This window comes from Neodiprion fabricii, chromosome 2 (genome assembly GCF_021155785.1).
Source record: "Neodiprion fabricii isolate iyNeoFabr1 chromosome 2, iyNeoFabr1.1, whole genome shotgun sequence".
NCBI classification, from domain to species: Eukaryota; Metazoa; Arthropoda; class Insecta; order Hymenoptera; family Diprionidae; genus Neodiprion; species Neodiprion fabricii.
In genome coordinates this window covers 4,965,467-4,988,461 of record NC_060240.1, presented here as the reverse complement: position 1 = coordinate 4,988,461, position 22,995 = coordinate 4,965,467, and the positions used below count along the sequence as shown (strand labels likewise).

At 41.1% G+C, this 22,995-nt stretch overlaps 2 protein-coding genes across 5 annotated transcripts; both read left to right on the top strand.

The window, feature by feature from the left end:
• The first annotated feature begins 1,692 nt into the window (after positions 1 to 1,692).
• LOC124174780 lies at positions 1,693 to 5,538 on the top strand. Of its 4 annotated transcripts, XM_046554253.1 has the most exons (4): positions 1,693 to 2,028; positions 2,863 to 3,085; positions 3,116 to 3,380; positions 3,478 to 5,538. In XM_046554253.1, the coding sequence occupies exons 1-4, from the start codon at positions 2,024 to 2,026 to the stop codon at positions 3,567 to 3,569; spliced, it is 585 nt and encodes a 194-aa protein (XP_046410209.1). In that variant the 5' UTR covers positions 1,693 to 2,023; the 3' UTR covers positions 3,570 to 5,538. The 4 variants fall into 4 exon arrangements, with proteins under 4 accessions (XP_046410209.1, XP_046410205.1, XP_046410208.1 ...); XM_046554249.1 differs by having other exon boundaries at positions 1,698 to 2,028; positions 2,863 to 3,380; XM_046554252.1 differs by having other exon boundaries at positions 1,701 to 2,047; positions 2,863 to 3,380.
• A 1,721-nt stretch (positions 5,539 to 7,259) lies between these two features.
• On the top strand, positions 7,260 to 22,673 carry LOC124174777. Its single transcript, XM_046554242.1, has 6 exons — positions 7,260 to 7,314; positions 10,600 to 10,959; positions 11,137 to 11,575; positions 19,860 to 20,220; positions 22,459 to 22,591; positions 22,661 to 22,673. Exons 2-4 carry the CDS (start codon positions 10,605 to 10,607, stop codon positions 19,915 to 19,917), a joined length of 852 nt encoding a protein of 283 aa, XP_046410198.1. The 5' UTR covers positions 7,260 to 7,314; positions 10,600 to 10,604; the 3' UTR covers positions 19,918 to 20,220; positions 22,459 to 22,591; positions 22,661 to 22,673.
• The last annotated feature ends 322 nt before the right edge of the window (positions 22,674 to 22,995 follow it).

The window sequence follows — 22,995 nt, the reverse complement described above, 5'->3', positions numbered from 1 at the left end:
AGATGAGATAATCCGGCTCAAAGAATCCGAACGACGCGCTGCGTTATCCGTTTATAACCGTTCGATGGGCGAAATCGTGGATCTTGTTCACCTAATTCTTTCGCAACAACCGTCTTCGTCCCCCCCCCTTTTTTTTTTCTTTTTACTCCGCGCGTTAATTTATGCCCGCGTATTTTGTGGAGATGGATCTTAGATTCTTAGCGCAGCGGAAATGCGCCCGATTCACATTCTCGCTGAGATAAAAGCACAGTAAGTGCTGGCGAGGGGTGTAATCTCTATGGGAAAACGGCGCCGCGGACCATTTGACATTGGGAAAACTGGATGCCCGTAAATAGAGAGACGGAATAACCACCATTCACATTTGACACTCGCCCGTCAACGCGTCATAATTCAACACCGAGAAATTCACGCTGCGATTTACGAGGTGCAAAACTTTCGGCTGATTGCAGTGCAGGGTGGAAAATCCGGGAAGTTAGGGTGGCGCGAGTTTTACGAGGCCAATCAAAAGGCGCTAGGTGAGTTACGGTGACGCGTTTTTGAACACTCGGAAATCGGAATTTTTCCACCTATCGCCGAGTGCTCAGGGGCGCCGGAATCACGGTCGGTTCAAGGGTGGGAAATCCGTATAATATCGCCACTGCTGCACAGGGGTTGATTAATGTTACAACGAAGGAAACGTGGCCGCGCAGATAAACGGGAGAAGAACTTCGAGTGTGGCGAGAAAACGACGCTAAAGGGTTCGGGGATTCTTCTGGCTAACGGGATCCACGCGTCCCTTATTTCACCCTGCTTTTCATTCTTCCCTTGTTGTTCCACCTTCCCCGGATGATCAGCAGTCGGCTTATTGCCCCATGAATATGTATTGAAGAGTTTCTCCACCAACAAGCTCACCACCACCGTGTTACGTACCGACTCACATTTTTCAAAATTCCATTTCATTCTGTTAATTTCATTCGGTTTCATTCCAGAATCAGTGATAACTTATTAAGCAAGCATTGTTTCGCAAATCTCTTTCGTTTTTTTTATTTTTTTTTTTTCATTTTCTTCATACGACATTAATTGCGTCTTGAAGGGGATTTGTCTCCACCTCGAAGAATGTTTGGGAAAATTTTTACCATTATAACATAATTGCTCTTGAAATTTTACACCGTTAATTTATTTTAACTTTTCTGAGCATTTGATCGTTATTGGTAATCTTTTTAACAATACCTTATTGTTCGCTTTCAATCAATCGTTTGAATATTGTTCTAACTTTTACCAGACTAATTCATTTTTGTCCATTCGTTTCTGATCGATCACCCGTCTGGAAATTCCAAAAGCCATAAAACAAACGCGATAAATTTTATGAATCAAGAGCTAAGAACCGAAAAGACGGGATCTATTGCCTTTTTAATTCGTGGCAAAAAAACATTTCGCATATTTTTTTTATTTTCTTATTTTTTTTGCAGACGATCTTGTGATCTGTGGATCTTTCGCAATTCGCCCCCCGCCCACTTCCGGTATGATGCAGGTCTTGTTGCATATTATATGCTGTCGCTCTCATAATCGCATTGTTACTGCCGAGGCACGGTCTCATCGCATACCATGGGTCTTGCCGGTTTCTGCGGTCAGCGTCTGTTTAGTGTGTTTTACACTCCTTTGCTCTTCTCACGCCTTCGACCCCACCATTCTGTGAGAAACACAGTGCGCAGGCTCAGTTATGGAAACACTGTCGCGATATCAGTGCTATCCACGTCGACGAATTTGTTAATTGTACTGGTCGTTCTATTTGTGTATTGTCATTACTTGACACGCTGAATTGGAGTCAAGTTGTCATCGTTGAACGTATGATATTTACTTCGAGAAATGAAGGACTGCTTGTGCTTCGATAGAACTGGTAGACTACCATGTCAAATACAATGCTTTCCGATCAACCGTTGATCTATGTTGCTGAAATTGGTAGTTAAAAACACGGCAAGATCGATGATGTGTTGAAAGAATCTCACCGCAAACGCCATCGTGTAATAGCTGCGGGGCGCAGTTAATGCAGTGAGTGTGACAGTACATTGTGAATGTCCATCCATTGACGCAGAGTGTAACAATGACGAACGGAGTTCAATTATTTCACAACGAATCATGTGATGCCGTGACGTAACGCGTGATGAGATTCTTGTATCCCAAACCGCGCATGACGGCGATGATGTCACGCGTTTAAACTAACTCGGATCGCAGCGATGATTCTCGTAGGTTGAACCGATTCGACGTAAAGCCTTAGACGTCGTCTGGATCGCGTGTCGACCGACCTTGAGCTTGTCTAGAATGCGATTCCATGTCTGGTGCGCTTAGGCGCCGCATTCAGAAGTGACGCAGTCCTTCCCAACGCTTCGTTGTCGTTGGACGCGACTGCTCTAGAGGTCGAGGTGTGTTCACATTTACACCGTCCTTTCCAATCCAGTGAGAAAAAAAAAAAAACAGGAAAAACTAGCGAAGGGACTATCGAATCTTCGTCGGGTGACAAGCGAAGTTTGTGCGTTGTCGTTGTTCATCCATTTGGCAATAAATCAACTATTCTAGTTTTTCTGCGCATCGGATCTTTGCGAACGGGTCACATTGTACCTAAACCGTGCACGGTATTCAGCGCTATCGCGTACCGAACGGATTTGGCTGATACTTTTTCACCGTTATGCTTTAGTACGAAGCGCCTGCGTCTGGGCAAACGGTGTCAAGCTTTGCACTCCAAGTCATTCGTATTCTCGATAATCCGGTGGTTTTACCGCGTTGTGCTTCCTTGATCCTTCATCCTGTTTTGATACTCTCACGATCCGTTTGTCGAACGCTGCGTACGGAGCATGATGACCATAACCAATTCCATTCGATTTTCAGAGCTCGTCAGATGAACCAACCAAAAAAAAACACCGGCGAGGAGCCAATCACTCCGCCACCCTCGTACTCCACCGTTGTTGATGAACGGTCACACCGATATGGTTTCGGAATCCAGCACCCTTCAGCCTCTGCACCATATCCCGTGACGATGGATCACACAGAGACGTTTCAACGGATGCCGATGCCGATGCCGGTACCAATGCCAATGTCCATGCCTACTTCCATGCCGATGCCGATGCCGATGCCGATGTCGATGCCGATGCCGATGCCGATGCCAGAGTCCCGAATCACCTACGAGTCGCACTTCGACGACCATGAACCCAGGGAAAGCACAACCACCAGTTACGGGATTGCCGAGACGTTCAGGACCACTGACCACGGTCATAATCGCTCAGGCACTGATTACAATCCTGCAGTGGCTACTCGTGTGACAGACGTCAGCGTTGAGTCGTCCATCAGAGATCAAACTGTCCATGTTTTTACACAGGAACAGGAAACCTCTGACTACAAACCAACACGTAAATTAATGATCCTCGTGAAATGTTAATTCGTTTTGCATATCTGAAAAAGGTATACATGAAATCCGAACTTAATCGTTGAAAATTTGTTTTTCAGTGTGCTGTGCCTTCGCGATTGGATTAGTCATGTGTGGAGTTCTAATTGCCATATCAGTCATGATAAGGGGAATTCGTCAACACCGTCTTTAGGCTTGGGCTTGTAGGGCTATAGCCTGTAGGTGTTCGGATTTGGGAGGTACTTGACCATTTTTCTAATTCCATCTGCAATCAGCAGTTCAAACTTTGAACAATTTTTCATAGCTTAAATATGCCCCTAAAAATCCAATAACAATTTTTTTACTTAAACACAGATATCTGCAAGTATTTTATTCATTTTATAATTGTTCAAATAAAAATTAAACAAAAATCATAAGTAAAAAAAAGTTCCGCCATCAAAGTTGTCGAGAATCTTATTGCCTACAAGGAAGGTTTCTACTGTTTTTGTCGCACAATGCACGGTTTGCGAGATATTTAACAAAACGTGTTTTCCAAGATGAATATATTGATTGATAATTTGAGGGTAAATTTTTTTAAACCCGCATTATACAATACATAAAAATCAGCCTTTCCGGTTCATTTGCATTTCCAAATGTATATAATGACCGGACTATTACTCGCACGTAAAAATTTGCTCCCGGAGGCTCTGCTTAAGATGTTTTCATTTCAAAACGTGAATGTAGCGTATGTCTTCTATGGATTCAGAAGACCATAACAAAATGTTTTTATTAAAAAATAGGTTACCTGTACGCAGGTTTATTTCCATTCATAAATAATCATTTACATATGTGTAGAAAATAATAGTGGCGAGAGAAACAAAAACGCAATTCAATCGCAAATCGTATGTTCATAGCTCAAAATATAAAGAAATATACTGAAATGGAAATTGGAGTCGTGAAAAAAATACGAAACAAGATATTGAATTTTTCTGTAGTATAAAAAATCTTAACAAGGCTTGCGTTAGGTTTACGTTGTAACAAAAATTTCCCATTCGTTCTTCCAAAAACGCTGGACTATTGGAGAAACTGGATCGGCGCAGTGCCGAATGATAGAGAGATCATTGTATAAACATTCGAGGCCCCAAAATGATACCTTGAAGGTGTTCCGGGTTTCTAGTTTGGATAAAAAATTCCCCTTTCCTGTCCGCCAACACCGTTTTTAGACAGGTAGTTCAATGAATGTAAAATACGATGTTGCGTGGATAATCGGATGTATTTTTATGAGTTTATAGAAGTGAAGTTATTTTACATTTTGTATTGCCGCCGTGACGGACATGGATTTTTGTTAGATTGAGTAAGTGATGTCACCTTGACAACCTTTTCGACACTGTTTTATGGGATTGGCAGAAATTGGTTAATCCCTTTTTTCCAGACGGTGACTAAGAATCATTTTATCATGACCATCACGTTCCAATGAGTCCTGCATCCTCAGTCTAACTCTTGAAGGACCTCAAGAGTCGATATGGTTAATTGGTCGAGGTCATTGGCTACGTCACGTTTATGAGTAATTTTACTATCATTGATATCGAGACAGTTGATCGTCTGTAGTTTTCCATTTTTTCGACTACATTCCTTACTGTCATAGATCCAAAGTTTTTTATTGTATGAACTTATTTTATTGATAGTGTTGTAACAGGAACATAGAATAATCGTATCCAACTCAACGACAGAGTCGAAATCCCTAATTATAAGGTTAGCCATAATTAATAAATAGCTTCCGAGTCACTTAAAATCATTTAAATATTACGCGCCGCTACGCCGTATTAACTCGCGACGAATAGGGTACAGACATTCAAATTTAGGCTAGCGCGCAGGCGTCAAATTGTCGAGCGAATTATCGACCCAAGCCACGTGCGGTAGGAGCCGGCACAGCCACTCTTGTGTCGACCCTCGTACATAGTACACAGTTTTGTAATTTGACTGTTGCGTCAATCCATTTCGTCAATCTTTGTCGCTTGACGTTGTTCGTGTACTGATTATATTGCTCATTTGTAACCGAAATTATAAATAACAGTGTCTCTCTTAAAGTTATTGACGACCAGCGTCGTATTCTTCGAACAGTTCTGAGAGTCGGATTTCGACAACAATTTGTGAGTACAAATAAAATTGTATATTCTATCCAATTCTTTCTTTCTATACTCTTGGAAATTTAGATTCTCCCTTCCTTGGGTCCCCAAATGAACTCCCTTACGAATAGAGTCTATAATTGTAACTATTTATTGTTATTTGTTAGCCTACTGAGCTTAGCCGTTATTTCGTTTTCGTTAATTTTGTTAATTAACTGGCGCCCAACATAACATAATAAAATTGTCTGAGCCTCGACAGCACTTGACCCAGGCCGCGTCGAGTAGAAGCAATTCAAAATAAAATATAATTCTGTATAAATTGTCAATAATCTTGTTAAATTATCAAACAAATAGAAGGGAGTGAGTTGCTTCTGTCTCAGTGTATTTTTCATAATTGTATTGAACGTTTTTTATCAATTTGATAAGTTCGCATGCAGATTCTTTGTGAACTTGTTACGAAATTGCGTTACTAGGATCTTATTCGTGCTATGTTCATGACGGATGAGATGACGTAACAAGGAAAATGTTTCACTGTTGCAACGTGATGTAAATGATTTCGAAGAACGTGGAGAAGTAATCAAAATACTTGATACGCGGTGATATTCCTCGAATCAATTATTTTTTCACACTCTACAACTTATTTTACGTACGTTTCATTGAAATAATATCTTGTTAGGAGATATGAAGTTGTTTTGTAAACCTGTACTAAACAGAATATTATTGTACTGTATATGAAGTGAATTATTGTTACTCGTGCTGAGTAGGAAGAAATAGTGGGATTACAGTTTGCGGCCGCAGTTTTTCACACAGGCAGAGCTTTTGTGATTTCACAGAGTACACAGCTGTTTGTTTTTTAATATTAGATGATGATGAATATCAATAAGCATTGCTTGTTTAAAACTGTATTATTGTCTAAAGAAATTGACAATGTACATTAGAAAAATTCTCTTCATCTTAACCCCATTAGAGGTAGATGCACACGACGTCTAGCAAGAACGATGGAAATAATCAGAATCAATTCAGTGTGAAGGTAATTTACAAGCGCTGTAAATTTTCCCCATACACCAGGAAGATTAGATAAGAACCGAACAGTGTCTTACAAGCTTCCAGATAAAAAAATGTGACACAGTTTCGTAGAAAGTGAATCTCACTTTCGTAGAATCATTAACCAATCTCCGGATCCATCAATATCGTGTACAATTGTAAATTGAAGTTGTCGAACACGCAAAGAGTGAATCCAAGAAATATTCGCAACCTGAGGTCGAAGCCAAGAGGCTCGATCTAGAAAAAAGTTGAAGCGACGATTCATATATGCTGCTTATCAATTCAACGAATGTGAAATCGCATACATTCTGAGTATCTCAGCTGGCTGCTGGATTAGACGGAGAAACCAAAGCAGATCGGATAGCCATTCAAACATAGCGAAAGGAATGGCGACGTGACACCAGGATGTGTGCTGCCTCCTTAAATGACGAACGATATTTCGACATGACTTTTAGAGTGTGATGTACTGACATCCCCGTTGTCTATGAATCAATACTATCAGCGTGTGTTGACACGCCCTTTTCCTGCAGCACTGATAAACAAACCCGTTACCTCATAGGCAAAGGGAACCCCATTGTCGCTGGAATCTTGCTTAGGTAGGGATCCAATGTAACGTACGCGTGGCGGCTGCCCTCTGACGGTGTTTCTTAAGGTTTTGATTGGCCAATTAGTATGGCGACCGCCTCTATCCTAGAAACTATCCCTTGATTGTAAACTTAGCAATTCGTTCCAGTATTTTGTCGACGCAGGACGCTTACGCAGTTGCGTTTACGCTTGTGAAATCTAATTGTAAGTAAGCATGTTTTCGTTTTCACACTATTCTTTTCGTCGAACTTGTAATTCCCGAGTCACAGACACATTTTGCAATTTAAGATCAAAAGTCGTTTAGCATCAAGCTGCTTATTATTGAGTCACAATTGTCTTGTGCAATTAAATGTGTGTTAAAAGTGGTTGTAAACGCAGTAACCATTACTTACGTTTCATTCTCGGATGTTAGATCGTTGGTCAGATAGGACGGCATATATGTACCCATAGTTTAAGTTGTTTTTCCTCGTTTTACATGAATTTTCACTCATTACCAGTGTCGAAAATAGTCACTCGTTTGACAGGGAATTGATTAGCATTTGATACTCGCATTTTATTTCGATATAAGTGATTACAGATGTGTCGTCAACCAGACCTTATTTAATAATTTTTATCATACGATCTGGCATTATCGGTAGACTCGGAAGTCGTTGAAAGTCTGGCACTCTGCATCATCTGAGTTAAAAAGTGGTTTAAAAGTGTGATACGAAAAAAAACAACATATTTCGACAAATGCTTTCCACACGGGAATGGAAAATTAATCGCTGTTCGCAGAATTATCCTTATTATAGTTGCGAGTCAATCATAGTATTAGTGCTGGTCTGAAAACCTCGTCTATTACATTTTAGAGAGTGTCCTCACATGGATTTTCCCAAAACAACGGTTGGCATGAAGCCAAATACTCCACCACCTTCGTACGAGGATGCAATTAACGGCTTGCCTCACCGTCAATACGCTTTTGCAACGGAAGTGAGACCTGCCACTGCATTGAACCCTGTAAACTCAGAGTACCCAAACGTGTCGTCAAATATGAATGTACCAATGCGAATGCCTATGCCAATGCCAAGGCCAATGTGAATGTCAATGTCAACGCCAGTGCCAATACCAATGCCAACACAGATTTCGATGCAACCGCCCATCTCACAGCCCAACGATCCTTGCCCCTACCCCAAGATGTTAGGTTCAGTTAATCCGCCGGAAGAAGCAAACCGATATGTTGCCAATAATCCCGCAAACACCGGACGTAACTACGGGAATTTAGACACCGGCGTGACGATTGGTCAGACGGTTGTGTTAGCAGTTATATTTTTTTTCTTATGTATGGGTTCAGTATGACGTACTGAATGTAAATTCACCAAATCCTTACAAATTTTAAGTGCGGAAGTGCCGCCAGTTTGAGAAAAACCGTCTTCTAAGAAACCCAAGTTTTGCGAATGAAAGAAATACGAAACACAGCCGTCGAGAGGGACGCGACAGTTAGTATTTTGCTTTTTTTTCTGAAAATTTCGCAAAAGTAACAGGAATAAAAATCTGTTAAAAAAAAACGACTTTTCGAAAATTTCAGTGGTATGTGATCCCTTAAGGAATTTAAGAGCTACGTAGCCTCCTCTTATTACCCCTCCCTCCCCCTCAGGTGGTCCTTAAGTAACTTTTTGCCCCCCTCCCCCATCCATCCTAAACGATCCACGTGGTTTATAAACGTTCCCTAATCACCGAATCCGGATTTCGCGCGTAGTCGCGATACGCTCCGAAGCGCGTCACACAGCCAATGAGAATCATTGGCAAGTCTGCAACTCCCACTCTGAGGATTGGTTGTAGTTGGTTTTAGGCACATCAAATTTGCCATCTGTATAGGTAGTTAGAAGAGTGCTCGGCGTGAACGGAGTGAACTTCCTGTTCGTTAGTGATAAGATTGTGGTGGTGTGTGTTGTGCGGGTTGACCATTGAATTCCTGAAATCTTAACCGTCAACGGAAGTGGTGAGTACGTTATAGCAAAAGTCGGAGAGTTCTTGGTCTTGAATACTATCGTAGAAGAAAAAAATGTCGATGTGCTGAAAAAACATAGCGCTATATTTTAATTCAACATACCTAAATACCTAAAAAACAGAATTATTATTTTAAGGGGAAATTGAAAGTTATATTTCGGGTACCAGTCGTTTCGGGGTTTGTTTTACGCATGTAAGGTGTGAACATCTTCCATAATGAATGCTTTGTATGAACGACATGTTCAAGGGCATTCTAGCCAACCAAATTATCTCGCATATCGATTCACTCCGTTTGATGTCCGGTTATTTTGTTCACGACTCTGAGGTGTGGTGGAGTGCTATCGAATCGTTGAATAAATCAGTCGTCTTGGTCCACAGAACTCGCGGGAATTACGCAAATTTTACGGACTCATTCAAATAGCTAGACATACGACCAACAGCGAAGCTCCAAAAGCTTGTGGTTTTTATTTTGATCTGATATAGTCACTGGATTACGGTATTCCGTTGACGTCAATCGAACACGTACTGGAATAAATTGTACCTGGCGATTTCTAGCTGAGGATAAACAGGCCCACGAACACAACAAAAATAAAGTAAAAAAAAACTTGAAGGCTATCAGAATTCCGTGTATGGTCTGAAAAACATTGGAGTTTCAATGTCGAATTGTGTCTTGGAAGAACCTGGAATTGCGAGAACAGTGAAGAGCCCGAATCATTTCTTATTTGTTAATTCCGTCACACGTTTTACAAACACACAAGTTATCAGCTTGTTCTAGCGCCAATCGACGCGCGGTGACTTATCGTAAACTGAGTATGGACCAGTCATGTGTGTGGCCTTGTAGCAAAACGTTAAAATAGCAATCGGGATCGAGAGCTGCGCATAAAGCCTGTGAAAGTCAGTGTATTCTGGGACCAAGTTCCGGTCAATCGAGACGAAAAGTGTGCGACACGTTGGTGTCCACGTAATGAATATCTCTCAGTACCGGGGGTTCTTCGACGGGCAAATACGTTGCTGACAGTGATACCACCGTCACAGCTGATAAAAGGGATCGATCAGGTCAGTGCGTGAAGAGCCAAGCGAGTCTCTCAGCTTGCGTCATTTATTCATATTCCCATGTATATCCATGACTCGTTCAATAATTCACAAGGTCATGCACAAGACGCTGGTTACAACAAAAAGACCGGCGATAAACTGGCTCCGAATCTGTTTCCCTCGCCGCGTACAATCGCGGTCTCTTCACGCTATTGGATACCAAAGAGTCGCGCCAGAATAACACGCTTCAAGTTGAATCACGCGGTACTGAAAGGATTTTATTTTACTCGCACGAGTCTCGCCTAGTCGACGAGAAATAGCGCGCAGTTGATCCCGGCCACCGGAGGAGAGAAGAAGCACCGTTTCGCGGATCGGAATCGCGACACCGTAGGAAAGACAGCTGTCCATGTACCAGTGTTCACTTTCACACCAAGCTGTTGCACGACGTCACGCTTATCTGAATTTTTTCAGCAATCATGCCGGACAAACCGGAACCAAGCGCGCCGGAAACTGATTCACCGCCACCTTCGTACTCCAGTCTCATGGCCTCGCAGTCCCAGGGGACTTACGTCCCGGTACCGATGGAATCCAGTCAACCTGCACCCTATCCCACGACGGTGCCGGTTCAGCAGGACACCACATCGTACTACAACCCCGTTAACCAGGTGCCGATGGAGAATGGAAAACCGATGTCACAACCTGGATTCAACATTACCCCTTACGCCTCAACGACTTACGCTCCCATCGTGAACGAACCTCCGGTAGTCCATGTGATTACTCCAAATCGGACGATCGTGGCTTCTTCCCAAGCCACCAATTCAAGGAGCAAAAGTAATTGTTGTTGTTTTGCATCTGGAGTTTGTACTGTTCTTTTTTAGACTTTAGCACTGGGATGAACTCGCTTGTTCCCTTAGACTGGATTACAATCATACAATTAGGGTTGATGGCTTATTGAGATGATAGGTACTGTTCGACCTGATTCTGATAACAATTTTTCAAATTGACCAGGATCTCGGTACTTAACGGTCTTGGCAGCGATAGGAGCGATATTCATCATGATCGGTGTCGGCTCGAGGATGCATCAAAGGACTCAGGAGAGACAACTGCAGCAGAAAAGGGCGCACAAAGTACTGCGCAGGCAAATACAAGAGGAACTTGGCGATCGTGGCGATTTCAACGACTACGATCATTTTCGGCGAGAGTTCGAGGATCCCGTAATGTGGAATTCTGGTGGGAACCGGTACAAGCGTTCGATAACTTCGGTGCTGCCAAATCGTGACTACGATTTTGAGGCTTTGAACAGGGCCGCAATCAGTTTCGTTAAGCAATTGCCTCAGTTGAAAAACTTGGACAGTCGACCAACCGTTTACGACGCGGACCACAGATTCGGTCACTCTCTCTTCAAACGGAACACCATGAACAAACGTCTGCAGGGGCATGTGAAGAGGTATACAACTTAGTCGTTGGCTGTCAGATTTGTGACTTTAAGGAGTGATGCTTACTTTGTGTTGAGAAAATAACGTGCCGGTCAAGTGTCTCCGTCTGTTCGTTACACGTCACGATGTACACCGATTAACCATTAATACTTAACGCGTGTTGCGGTACTTGTGCAGTGCAGATGGTTCTTCGCGAGAATCTGTATAACAGTTTAACGAAATATAAAATCGCAGGCAGTTTATAATTCGCCGATTCACAACCGCGCTTGCGATAGTCTGGGGTACTAATTGATCACAGGAAATGTATCGTAAGCTCTCGACGGTTTCGTGGTTACGCCGTTGCCTCGGTGATTCGCGAAGTCCTGCATACCGTGATGATTAGCTCGGTTAGTTCAAGTATCGCTTACAACTACTTGAGCCAAGTAGTCTGCTGCCTAAGTTTGGACGATATAAACGGCGTATTCGTTATCAAGTACGTGGTTTCGATATCTGGGAATGTTCAGACGCAACGTAGACCGGTAATTCAAACTTTGGCATATCGGTTGCGCAAAATAGAGTCAGGCTGGAATCAGTCTTGAACTTACATCAAACCTATTGAATATGATTATTGACGAATGTTTCTCAAATTTCCGTATGTTAGCAGTTTTGTTTCACAAATAGTTATTCAAATCTTCCAAAAAAACAAAAAAAAATTATAAATATTCTTTCATTGAATACGAAATGAAGTGCAGCGTGACGGATTGAAGATTTTTTTTTTGCTGTATGTATTTTATATTTTTAGATAGCGAGTTATTTAAACATCGTTCAGAATTTTACTATACACACGATTACACGAGGTTTTTTTCATCGATAATCTTCATATTACAAATAGATTCGACATGTGTATTGAAATACATAAATGCCGCCAATGCCTTCTGTATCTTATACATATCGTTATAAATATACCTACATATATCTATGTTTCGAGTACACAAGATAGGGATTTAATTATACACGTGCGTACTTAGATACCTGCGTGTGATAAACAGATGTATATATATTTTCCAGGCCTATACATATTCTTACACAGTAGACATTTGTGTTGTAGATTAATGACGGTGACGATAAGAAGTACAAACAAAGCAGTCAGAGTACAAGTAAAACCATAAGATAAATTTTGGAACAATATTTCGACAGATCAATTCACTAACAAAATCAAAATCTGGTAACTGATTTTCTGGAAATTTAAAAAAAAAATCACAAGTATCGATTTCTTTTTAGTGATTTTCCCTGCGGTCACTGATGACAGTAGTAACGACAGGTATATAATCATCCTGTAATTAAATTCCGAGGGCGGGGGCGTTAAATTGTAAATACCAGTTCATTCGGATTCGAATTTATGCGAACAGATTTATTCGCGCGTATGAAACGCGGTAAAATTGTAACGTATTTACGGTGCATGACGCGATTGACAGAGAGATACGATGTGTATATATATATATATATATATATATATATATATATATATATATATATATATACAAAGCGGAGCAAAATTCAACGAGATAAACATGCTTGAATCTGAAACACTGAATAAATACGAACAAATGTTTCCTCCTTCACCGACCGTTTCGTCGGTACCTCAGCTTATGACCTCGCACTAAAGTACTAATTCCAATTCAGCTTTCATGTTCGTTCTCTTCCTTTACCGCATTTTTCTGATCCATTTACCGGGCGGTTGCCGCCTCTCGTTTAATCCTCGATCGCTCCCTAAGTTTTTCTATTTTCCCTTCGACTTCATCTCGAGAACGGAAAATGAAGTCTTTTTTTCTGACTTCCCGAAAATCTTGGTAAATGCAAAATTTTACAGATAAGGGGCGTCCATTAATTACGTGAGGTGTGTGTTTTTTTAAAATTTGAACCCCTCTCCCCCCCCCCCCCCCCCCCTTTCTCTCCGCGGTGAGATTGACCCTGTAATTTTTAAATGATTAAATTTATTCGATATTGTTTATATTTAATATTTTCTATCTGTTGCAGTAACGACCATCCCCCCTCCGTTTAAATGAGATTTGGTGAGATTTTTCCGGACCCTTCTTCCCCCCATTCTAAGATCGCGCAATCAATGGACGCCCCCATATTCAATTCGTTACATAACTTATTTCTAACGAAACTCGTATAATTTGTTCGAAGAAGTGAAACGCCGATGTTATTTTCCAAAGGTTTCCGAATTTTCCGGAACAAGAGAGAAAATCAACAGCTGAAACTATGTAGTTATGCGATGTATAATGAAAGAAAAACAAAACAGAAAAATAGGCGGAGTTCAATTTAGTCGATTTACTAAAGAGTTCGTTTCAGCCGACGGTGCTCATTTCCCTGTTTTTACGACGTCGTAAAAAATCAATGTAACTCGCCAAGACGGAGGGGTCGATTGTAGATTAGATTATCTCTGGCTCGATCTTGATCGGCCACAAGTTAAATTGTGTCTCTGCTACATATATACTTCTTGAATTTCCCCTCCGTATCTTCTTCAACCATCGCAAGAAAAATACTTTTTCGCTGATTCCTTTCCTTGTTCTTATTTAATTTTCCCGTATCTGTTGCGGGGGAAGTTTTACGGTAATAACGAGAAAATTTATACGAACGATTTTAAATTTAGCTCGTTGCTTCCGCGACTAACTAATACGCTCTATTCCTGAATGCCTCTGATATTCACATATTGCTCTATTTTCAACGATGACAGTCCGCAAAAAATTGTGAACCATGTGACCGCGAAGGACAAACAAATACGATGACGAAAATCGACGAAAGCTATTTACGTGAACTTTGAGCGTAAGGTCGCACGTGATTCCGTCGAGTAGACTGAATATTTTACGTGCACGTAGTATCCACTTTGAATAAATGAAATGAAATTTTATTCCGTGTTGATTTTGATACATATATATATTATATTATTTATAAATATTACATATATATATATTTAAAAATTTACATTTTACTATTCTGAAATGAATTAGCAAATGCTTATTCATACGTATAATAAATTACACAATATACACGAAAATTCACACCTCTTTGAATTCCAGCCAATTAATATCGTTCTAAAATTGAGAGCTACTTTCCATTAAGGACGCGATCCTCTCTTCAAAGTAGCAGGAAATTAATTCAAATTAGTAAGACACTCGCTTTGACGAGTCCTTGGCGAACGACTCAAAATCTAATATCACTCGAATCCCTTCAAGGCGTTGAACGTAAGATATCGCGACGCAAATATTGTCAATCAAATTTCCCTTCTGACGTAGGTGCTAGAAAGAGATGTAATATATTGAACTGTAGCGTTCGTAATTACAATTTTTTGGTACGTATAGACAGCTGTTCGATTGAATTTATTCTCCCTCGTCTTCTAGGAAAAAGATAAGAATTTCCTAGCATAGAAATAAAATAGTATCGTTGCTTCGGTGGTCGAATTGAACGAAACGTAAGCAGATTAAATCGGGTTGAGGGTAAAAATAACGGGAATCGAGTTGCGGAAGATGAAGCGGATCTGAAAACACGAAAAGACGAACTTCCGGTCGATGCGGAAAACAATGTTTGTACAAGATAAGATGTTTCTCCGAACCTAGATATCATTTTACTTAAGGAACGCCATATACACGTCGGTATATAATAACAGATTAGGACCTAGATTGAATAAAAGGGGGTAAGAAGACGTTAAAGGTAAGAAAAAAATATGGAAAAGGTGGGACTCGGGAAGCTCGAGCTAATCCTCCGTGACAAGGCTTTATACCTTCAAGATAGGGGGAGGAAAAAGAGCGACGGATCAAAAATGGTGAAAATAAACCAAAAATTGATTGTTTCGTGCTGAATTTTACCCGTTGAAATTTTTTAACGCGGCACAAAGTCTGTCGGCTCTCTTTCACCATGGATCGCGGCGTTCCCTGCACCACACAGAAATTAACCCTCGCCCGTAAAGGAGTAGTGACAGCTAGGGTTGTTTCCTTTTCTTTGTTCTCCGTTGGCCGGGTAGTCCGTCGAATCCCGAGCCGAGCAGCAGGGTGAAATAAAGTCGGTGGCTTTTGTTGTTCGAAGCAAACCGTCGGATAAAAAATAGGAGGAAAGAGATTGGATCGGGAGAAATTTTTAATCGATACAGGCGATGAGGGGCGTGCATTTATTTAGGTTTTAAAAGCTTGCGGAAGACAATTTTTGTCGCGCAAGCTGCTTCCATGTGCGGGAAAAGCAATCGGGGATATTTGGTCCGGAATCGAGTTTCGAGGAACGAAACAATCGCCACATTTTCAACAATTTACGGAGGGTTGCTGGGTAGTTACTGTTCGGTGTAACGAGCGGTGGAAACCGGGCACTATCCGGGTTGAAAAGAAAAGAAAAAGAGAGACGGAGGGAGAGAGAGAGAGAGAGACAGAGAGAAATAAAAACAAAAAAGGCAGCCTAGGGAATACGCGGAAGCCGGGGAAAGAGAGGACGAAGGAGCGAAGGATAGTTGAGGATTTGAAACGGCTCTATTCGCGGGATTTCATTCGATGCACCGCCACCTCTCGTTCCAGGCAATTCCGCTGCGGTCGGTAGTAACACATTTTTACTGCCGCACTTCGCGTAAAGTATGGCTGCTCTTGCTCTGAGACCGAGTTTAAGAGATAGGAGCCTCGAAACGAGCAGGGAGTGAGACAGCCCCCGAAATAAGGAGAACGCGGAAGAAGAAAGAGTGTGATGCCGGGTAACTACGGAGGAAATGCTTCGAGATGCAAGGTGCAACGATTGACGTTCGGGTCGGTCGTGTAAAATCGAAAGGTGGTACTTTTTTGGTACGGATCCGCAAACTCAATCTAAGGGTGATTCGATGACGCTGAATCAAATGGTGATAATAATTTTCCAATAAACCCCCGCGATCGTTGTACAAAAAAAAAGGTTAAACCATTTAACTCGGAACTTAATGACTTTGTCAAAAAATATGTCAAACAAAAGTTGTTGTTGAAAAAAAAAAACAAACGTAAAGCATTCCATTTTCATCTTCGTATCTTCAAAAATAATAGAGAAAAAGGCGAATGAATACTGATTGTTAAACTAAATTTTTCTTCAGTCAAGATATGTCTGTCTCGTGTACACGATTTTAATACTCTTTTTTTATTACTTAAACCTTTGAGGTTTTCGCCCCGCTATTTTCATGGATTTTAGTTCTTTTTCCCTTATTTAGGAAAATACGAAAATGAGTGTTTTTTTTTTTTTTGTCCCCAACAACTTTTGTTTGAGAAATTTTTTCATAAGGTTATTAGATTGCGAATTGAACGGTTGAATCGTTTTTTTTTTTAATTATGAATTACCCTTAGATCGAGTTTCCGGATTTATACTAAAAATGATACTACCTTTCATACTCGTTTGTTGGACTATATAGCCATTTTTTCGTACACAGAAATTGACAAACCCCTTAAAAAAATCGTTCGATTTCAAGGAAAGTTAGTCGCAAAATACTCTGCGAGATCTCCATTTATTCCAATCAGCCAATTAGCCGCTTGAGACAATACGGAATAAGACGTGAGTTGGCGGATCAAAGTTCGACGGAGATAACATTTAAGACGGAATAACTGCAAGGCGCACATTTTCTGCGCAAAATCTTTTTCATTGATTAACCCGCGATATCGCATGTAATACTCGGGAACCTTTAACATGCCGCGTCATTTTGGCAATATCAAGACTTGCCCCGGAGGTAATAATGGGAGGCTGAGAAGCACAATGAGAAGCTCGCTGAGCGGCGTCGCTGAATCATCACATCGCAGGAAAGTTATAATGGTCGCCAAAGAATCTCCGCGTTATTGTTCTAATCGCCATTTGCCGTTCGGAGGAAAGGACTGTAGGACCTTGAATTTCAGAATTCAAGAGTTTTGAAACAGCTCAGAAAATCGATGGCGATATCCTTTCAGAAAAACTGACATTTTTTATACATGCTCGAATTACCGTTGATAAAATCTACTCTGCCACTTTAGTTTCCTCATTTATATGTATATACGTAGGAATACAGAACCGACTTTCATATCTACAATCGAGTCGAATCAAGGTTTTCGAACATTATTTCATGGGCCTTACAATAAATAAATGTTTCCTTGCGGTTGCGGATCCTCGGCAATGTGCAGTTTATCCAGTTTCCGATAACGGCTCTGATCGGTGACCGCATTTCATTAACCATTCATGAATGTCCGTTCGTCAGATAGGAGTGGCTGCTGTTGTATTAATATAGTCAAGGACAGCGTCTAGTATCTCGTAGGAATGACACGTCGTAGCGTTGAGGTCGTTGAGTTGAGGAAGGTCTGGGTTTCTGTTAATTGTAAGTCGACAAAAATATTCAACTATGCGTCACGTTTCACGATGTTCAACGTCGGCGCGGCTGCAAAGTACTGTTACGCAATAATCACTGCCGTGTATAGAGTTGTGGTAGTTGGAAACTGCCCAAGACTGCGCTACGCATTATCTAACCGTACAGTGACGGCTAAACGACAGATAACGGATAGATCACGAACAAGCTTTCTATGCTGGAGATCAATTTGTAAATATAAGTGATCCTTCTACCCATTTCGACAGTTCGAATAGCAATGGGAACGAATCGTTGAGATTTTCATACTGACTTTGTCAGATCCAGTATCACCAGATTTGCTCAATTCTTGATCGTTTTTACTTGATTAATAATGTTTCCTTAACGCCATTCCATTTCAATGTATCATCGATATCTTATACGGTCTCAATGACCCGATATCGGGTTTGTTCTCACGAAACCCAGAGACGCAGTGAAGGTACAAGTGTTTGAATTTTTGTAGTCAACGTGTGGCCGAACAAGTTTTTCAGCCTTTGATTGTCCTTTCCACCTGTTGCATCGACAGCCACGCTGCAAGCTATGAATCCTTCAAAGCCAACCGCCAGAACAGAACCGCTTCCCAAAGTCTCTGAGCCCTCCGAGCTTACGCAGGTATCGAGTGAAATGCTGAATTTAGGGGTTTTTACCTTGTAATCAAAAAATCCTCACTCTATGATCCTGCAGACCTTACTTAACGATCGTCAGTTTCTATTGCTTCACATTTGCAGACCAATGCTTCGGAAACAGTGGACAGAGTTTTGAATCCACCCTCTCGCAGCTCAGGTTGATTTTTACCGAAGCAGTTGGTGTGCAAACTGTTCTGAATACAAAGCACGAATATTCGAGATTTACGTCAAGACCTGATCGAGCTCATCGAAAATAAATCAGCCAACAGTCGTCGACGTAACGAGATCGGTCAGTTAGTTTCAAATCCGAACAGACAGATCCGAGGAGCTACCTTTGCGCCTGAGAGTTCCAGTCGAAGAGACGACGATGAAACTTGTCGAGGTTGTTGTTGCCAGTGCTTATGTGAAATCCTCTACTATTTTCTTTTCCACAAGTGCTGTTCAGAGATAGACTGCCCCTCGGGAGATTGCTGCGACGGCTAACTTCGGGAAGACCCGTTACCTTGATCAAGACCGACTTCTCAAGATTGGATATTGTTTCGTAATTTGCTGTAGCGTAAATTATACTGTACCAAGTAGTTATTACGAGTATGTAATTCAGTTGAGCTTTTTATGGTAACGTTTGAAAATGTTGATTCGTCAACAAGTCACCCATACTCCTTTCCGACGGTGAAGTGACCACACAAGATAAGAAACAATACAGATACAAGAGATATCGCAAGGCAAAGAGAAATATTAAGAGAAAGACCAATGCTTACGTTAGAATAATCAAGGGCAACTGAAATAAGGTAATGCAGTATTGCCAAAATTTGCGGCTACGGTTAAACGGACATCTTCCTACAGACTAGATCGGGCTAATTTTTAAATGGTGTCAATTCATCATTACAGGACCCACTTGCTCGTGACAATGAAAAGAATCTTGTATTCTTTGCTGTTATTAATTGGCACTCTGTTGACTTTAAATCGACAAATACTTGTCACGATGTTATTTTAATATCGTTGATAAAGTACTAGAGATAATTGAACAGAGGAAAAAATGCTCGAGATTTTATCGCAGTGGTGTAATTCTCAGAAGTGAGAAGAGGATGCAATTGTTGGGCAGGGGATTGCACTATTTTTTAGCTATGAAGACTTCTAGACTCTGACAAAGAGTCACCATTTAATGAAGTTGGGTCCTATTCTCTGATATATATTATAAGTAAAAAGTCGATATTAAAAGAAGTTTTTTATTGGGTTCAAATTACTTTCATTGTGTTTCATCGCGCTATCGATGCCTGTGACTTTGATAAGATGTGTTCTTTAATCTCGTGGGACTACTTTCAATGTTGACAGAAGATACGTAAAGCCGAACGCCGGCTTACGTGGAACCCCCATAACCAGTTGTTCCTAAACGAAGAACACGGAGAAAACGGTATTCTTCCCTGATGACCGATTCATTTTCATTGGGAGCCCATAGCAGCGTCGACAACGCAGGAACCTAAAATCAGCACTGGATCCACTGAGGCGGACACACGACGCCATCATAAGCGAATGGAGCCCTTGTGTGGTGATAGTGTGTAGTGTGTAGTGTAGTGTAGTGTGTAGTGTAGTGATAGAAAGTAATAGTTGCTCAATACCACGCATTTCGTCCACGACACGTACTTTCCACGCAATCGCTAGTGTGTATTCGTTACCACATCTGATGTTCATTACGGTAGGTGGCTGCATGCACTTCATGGGAACGCATGGGGTCTCATCCAGACAATTTATGAGAGACATGGAAAAGTTGACAACACGCTCTCCACCACGGGCTATCCGTACCCCATATCTTCAACCCTCACCCCCTATCCGCATTTTTTCTCGACTTCAGTCATCACCTGTAGTCGCAGATACGTGTTCCTCAGTCAAAGTTAATGCAGACAAATTTATACTAGAAAAAAAAACATCACATGCTTGGAAAGGATATGGAATTGATGCATGTACCTACGAAGCTGATAGGTTCTTAGTGTGTTTGTATGTAATGTAAGAACTCTCGAATCCGAGCTACACCTTGCTCCCCAGATAACAAATTGAGATAACGGGTACAGTGCTGTTACCAACGTCACTTTGTGTTCAAAATGCCGACTAACTATCAACGGTGTCAGTCAATATAATTTAGCCAGTCTTAAATCCCTAAGTAAAAGAACTTTATTACAGCGATTGTGGTAGCTGCGTTGTCAGATCCATGTATTGCCAAATTTTCCCAATCCCACAAACGCGTTGACCATTCGTACCTGGCTTATATGAGGGTTCTTATATACTTATACCGAAGCATGTCTTACCGTTACAGCGGTTACGGTTCTACCTGATACTTTCGATCCTTCGCGTGAACGGAAATTAACGGCAACAATGTTTGTATATATATATATATATATATATATATGTAAGCTACTAATAGCCTGTTAATAGCCTGTGTAAATGAACGAAGTATTCACCTGGGTGAATATCGCCGTTATCAACATACGGACAATCGTTATTTTTCAAGTCCCACATTGAATAATTGAAAGATTATACTAAGACGTGATCAGTAATGAGCCACGCAATCGTCGAGTACACTTAATGATCCCGGATTGTGATGTGACAATCGAATGATCCGTCAAATCTGACGACATCCCGTCTTAAAATTAGTCAATGTTCAGTAATTTCGCCTGATTGATTAAATACTTTTTTTGGTACCTATACTCGATCACACTCTTGTAAAGTGCGATCATCATTGTCGCAGGAGTTGTCAGTCATAGACTATAGTGAGATATTTGGCAACGCTGCAAGGCAATCTGGCAACCTGACGAACTTCGTTTCATCTATCGCCCCAATGGCTTTGCCCATTCGCTCTCCTTGTCTTACTAGTTACTGTTCGACTAAAACCACCGTAATGGTGAGAGGTCGGTAGTGTGCAGTTTGGGAATACATAGCATGTCGAGCAAAACACCAAGCGCATTCCCTTCCAAAAATCAGCTACCCAGTTCTTCGCGGCCTGAGCGTAGGTATTCAGTCTTTTTCGGACGAATCTCCGACGCACTTTATTTGTTCGTTTCGTCTCTTTACTTTGTTTAATGTTATACGAACAATTAATATTTATAGAATATCTACCTAGGTGTCGGTCTGTTTGACGTGATTTTGAGTAAGAAGTGTCATTTTATGCTTGTTACCCTGGCGAATTTTGTCCCACTGAAATTGAACTGAAGTTACAGTTATATTTTACTTAGATTTCATGGTATAGTTAATAATTTTTTATACTGTATTTTCACTGTAATTGCATTAAAAGGGTACCAAAGTCCTACCGAAAAATCAGTGTAATAAAAATTTTCGACTATATCAATAGAATAATACTGAAATCGAAAAGATGTAAAGAGTACTTGTAACTAAAATTACACTTGAAACCTACTGAAATTAAATAATGCGGAAATATTTTATTTTCAAAAAAACTTATTTGTGGTGATACCAGAGTGAATTTGCCGAGTCTAATTTTGGTAAAACCGCGGTGAAATAATTTCATGTCATTTCTTGGTCCGTTCACGAAAAAAAAAAACTCAAAAACTCTAATATCGAGAAGTTCATAGAATTTTAGAAACTTTGATCTGATGTTTTTGTTAACGTAGCGTCTCGATTTTTGTCCTCTTTGAATCAGCGAAGCGATTTTCTGTTAATTCAAAAGCTAAAGAGAAGTATGAGCGATGCTGTAATTTTTTGTATTCAAACACGGATGATTGACTTTAAAATTGATGACTGTTCTTTTTTCATTTTGCCTATAGAATCACGGTATTATACATGGTTTGAATTAATTTTCCCAGTTTATACCGTCGTCAGAAACCCCAAGAATCGACACGAAACTTGTGAAAATTGGGGAGTTTTGTATAACAACCCCAATTTTACACATACAATGAGAAAGCATGTGTGTTATTTTCCATTTCAGCTGACGGGTAAAGATGAATAAGCTTGCCTGCATTCGTCGATCGTGATTTTCACCTGTTGCACTACCAACCACATCGCTGGCTATGAATCCTTCAAAGCCGACCGCGAGCATGGCAGTGTCGTGGAAAGAGATGGTGAGTAAAAAATTGTCCGAACATCTGAATTCCGAATGTAATGCATAATCGTTGATGGGTTGATTCCAGTTATCCTCACCCTCCAGCGAAGAACGCGGCAATCCTTCAGAGCTCAGCAACGTGTCGTCTGGTCCTTCTGCTCCTTCGCGGTAGTTGTTGAACCCAGTGGATCACCACGACATGGATCCACCTTCTTACAGCGCGGTCATGACTCAAGATGAAATCGCGGGGAGAAATCAGATCGAACCATCTACCCTGCTTGAAAATCAACCTGTCCCGGGAATCCCGTCGGTTGAGACATTGCAGCCCCAAGTCGATCCCACAGCTCCCATAACCGTGCAACCGCAAACCTCAACGACAGGATTCAAGGAGGCACTCCTCGCGTTGGGAGAACCGCAACCGGC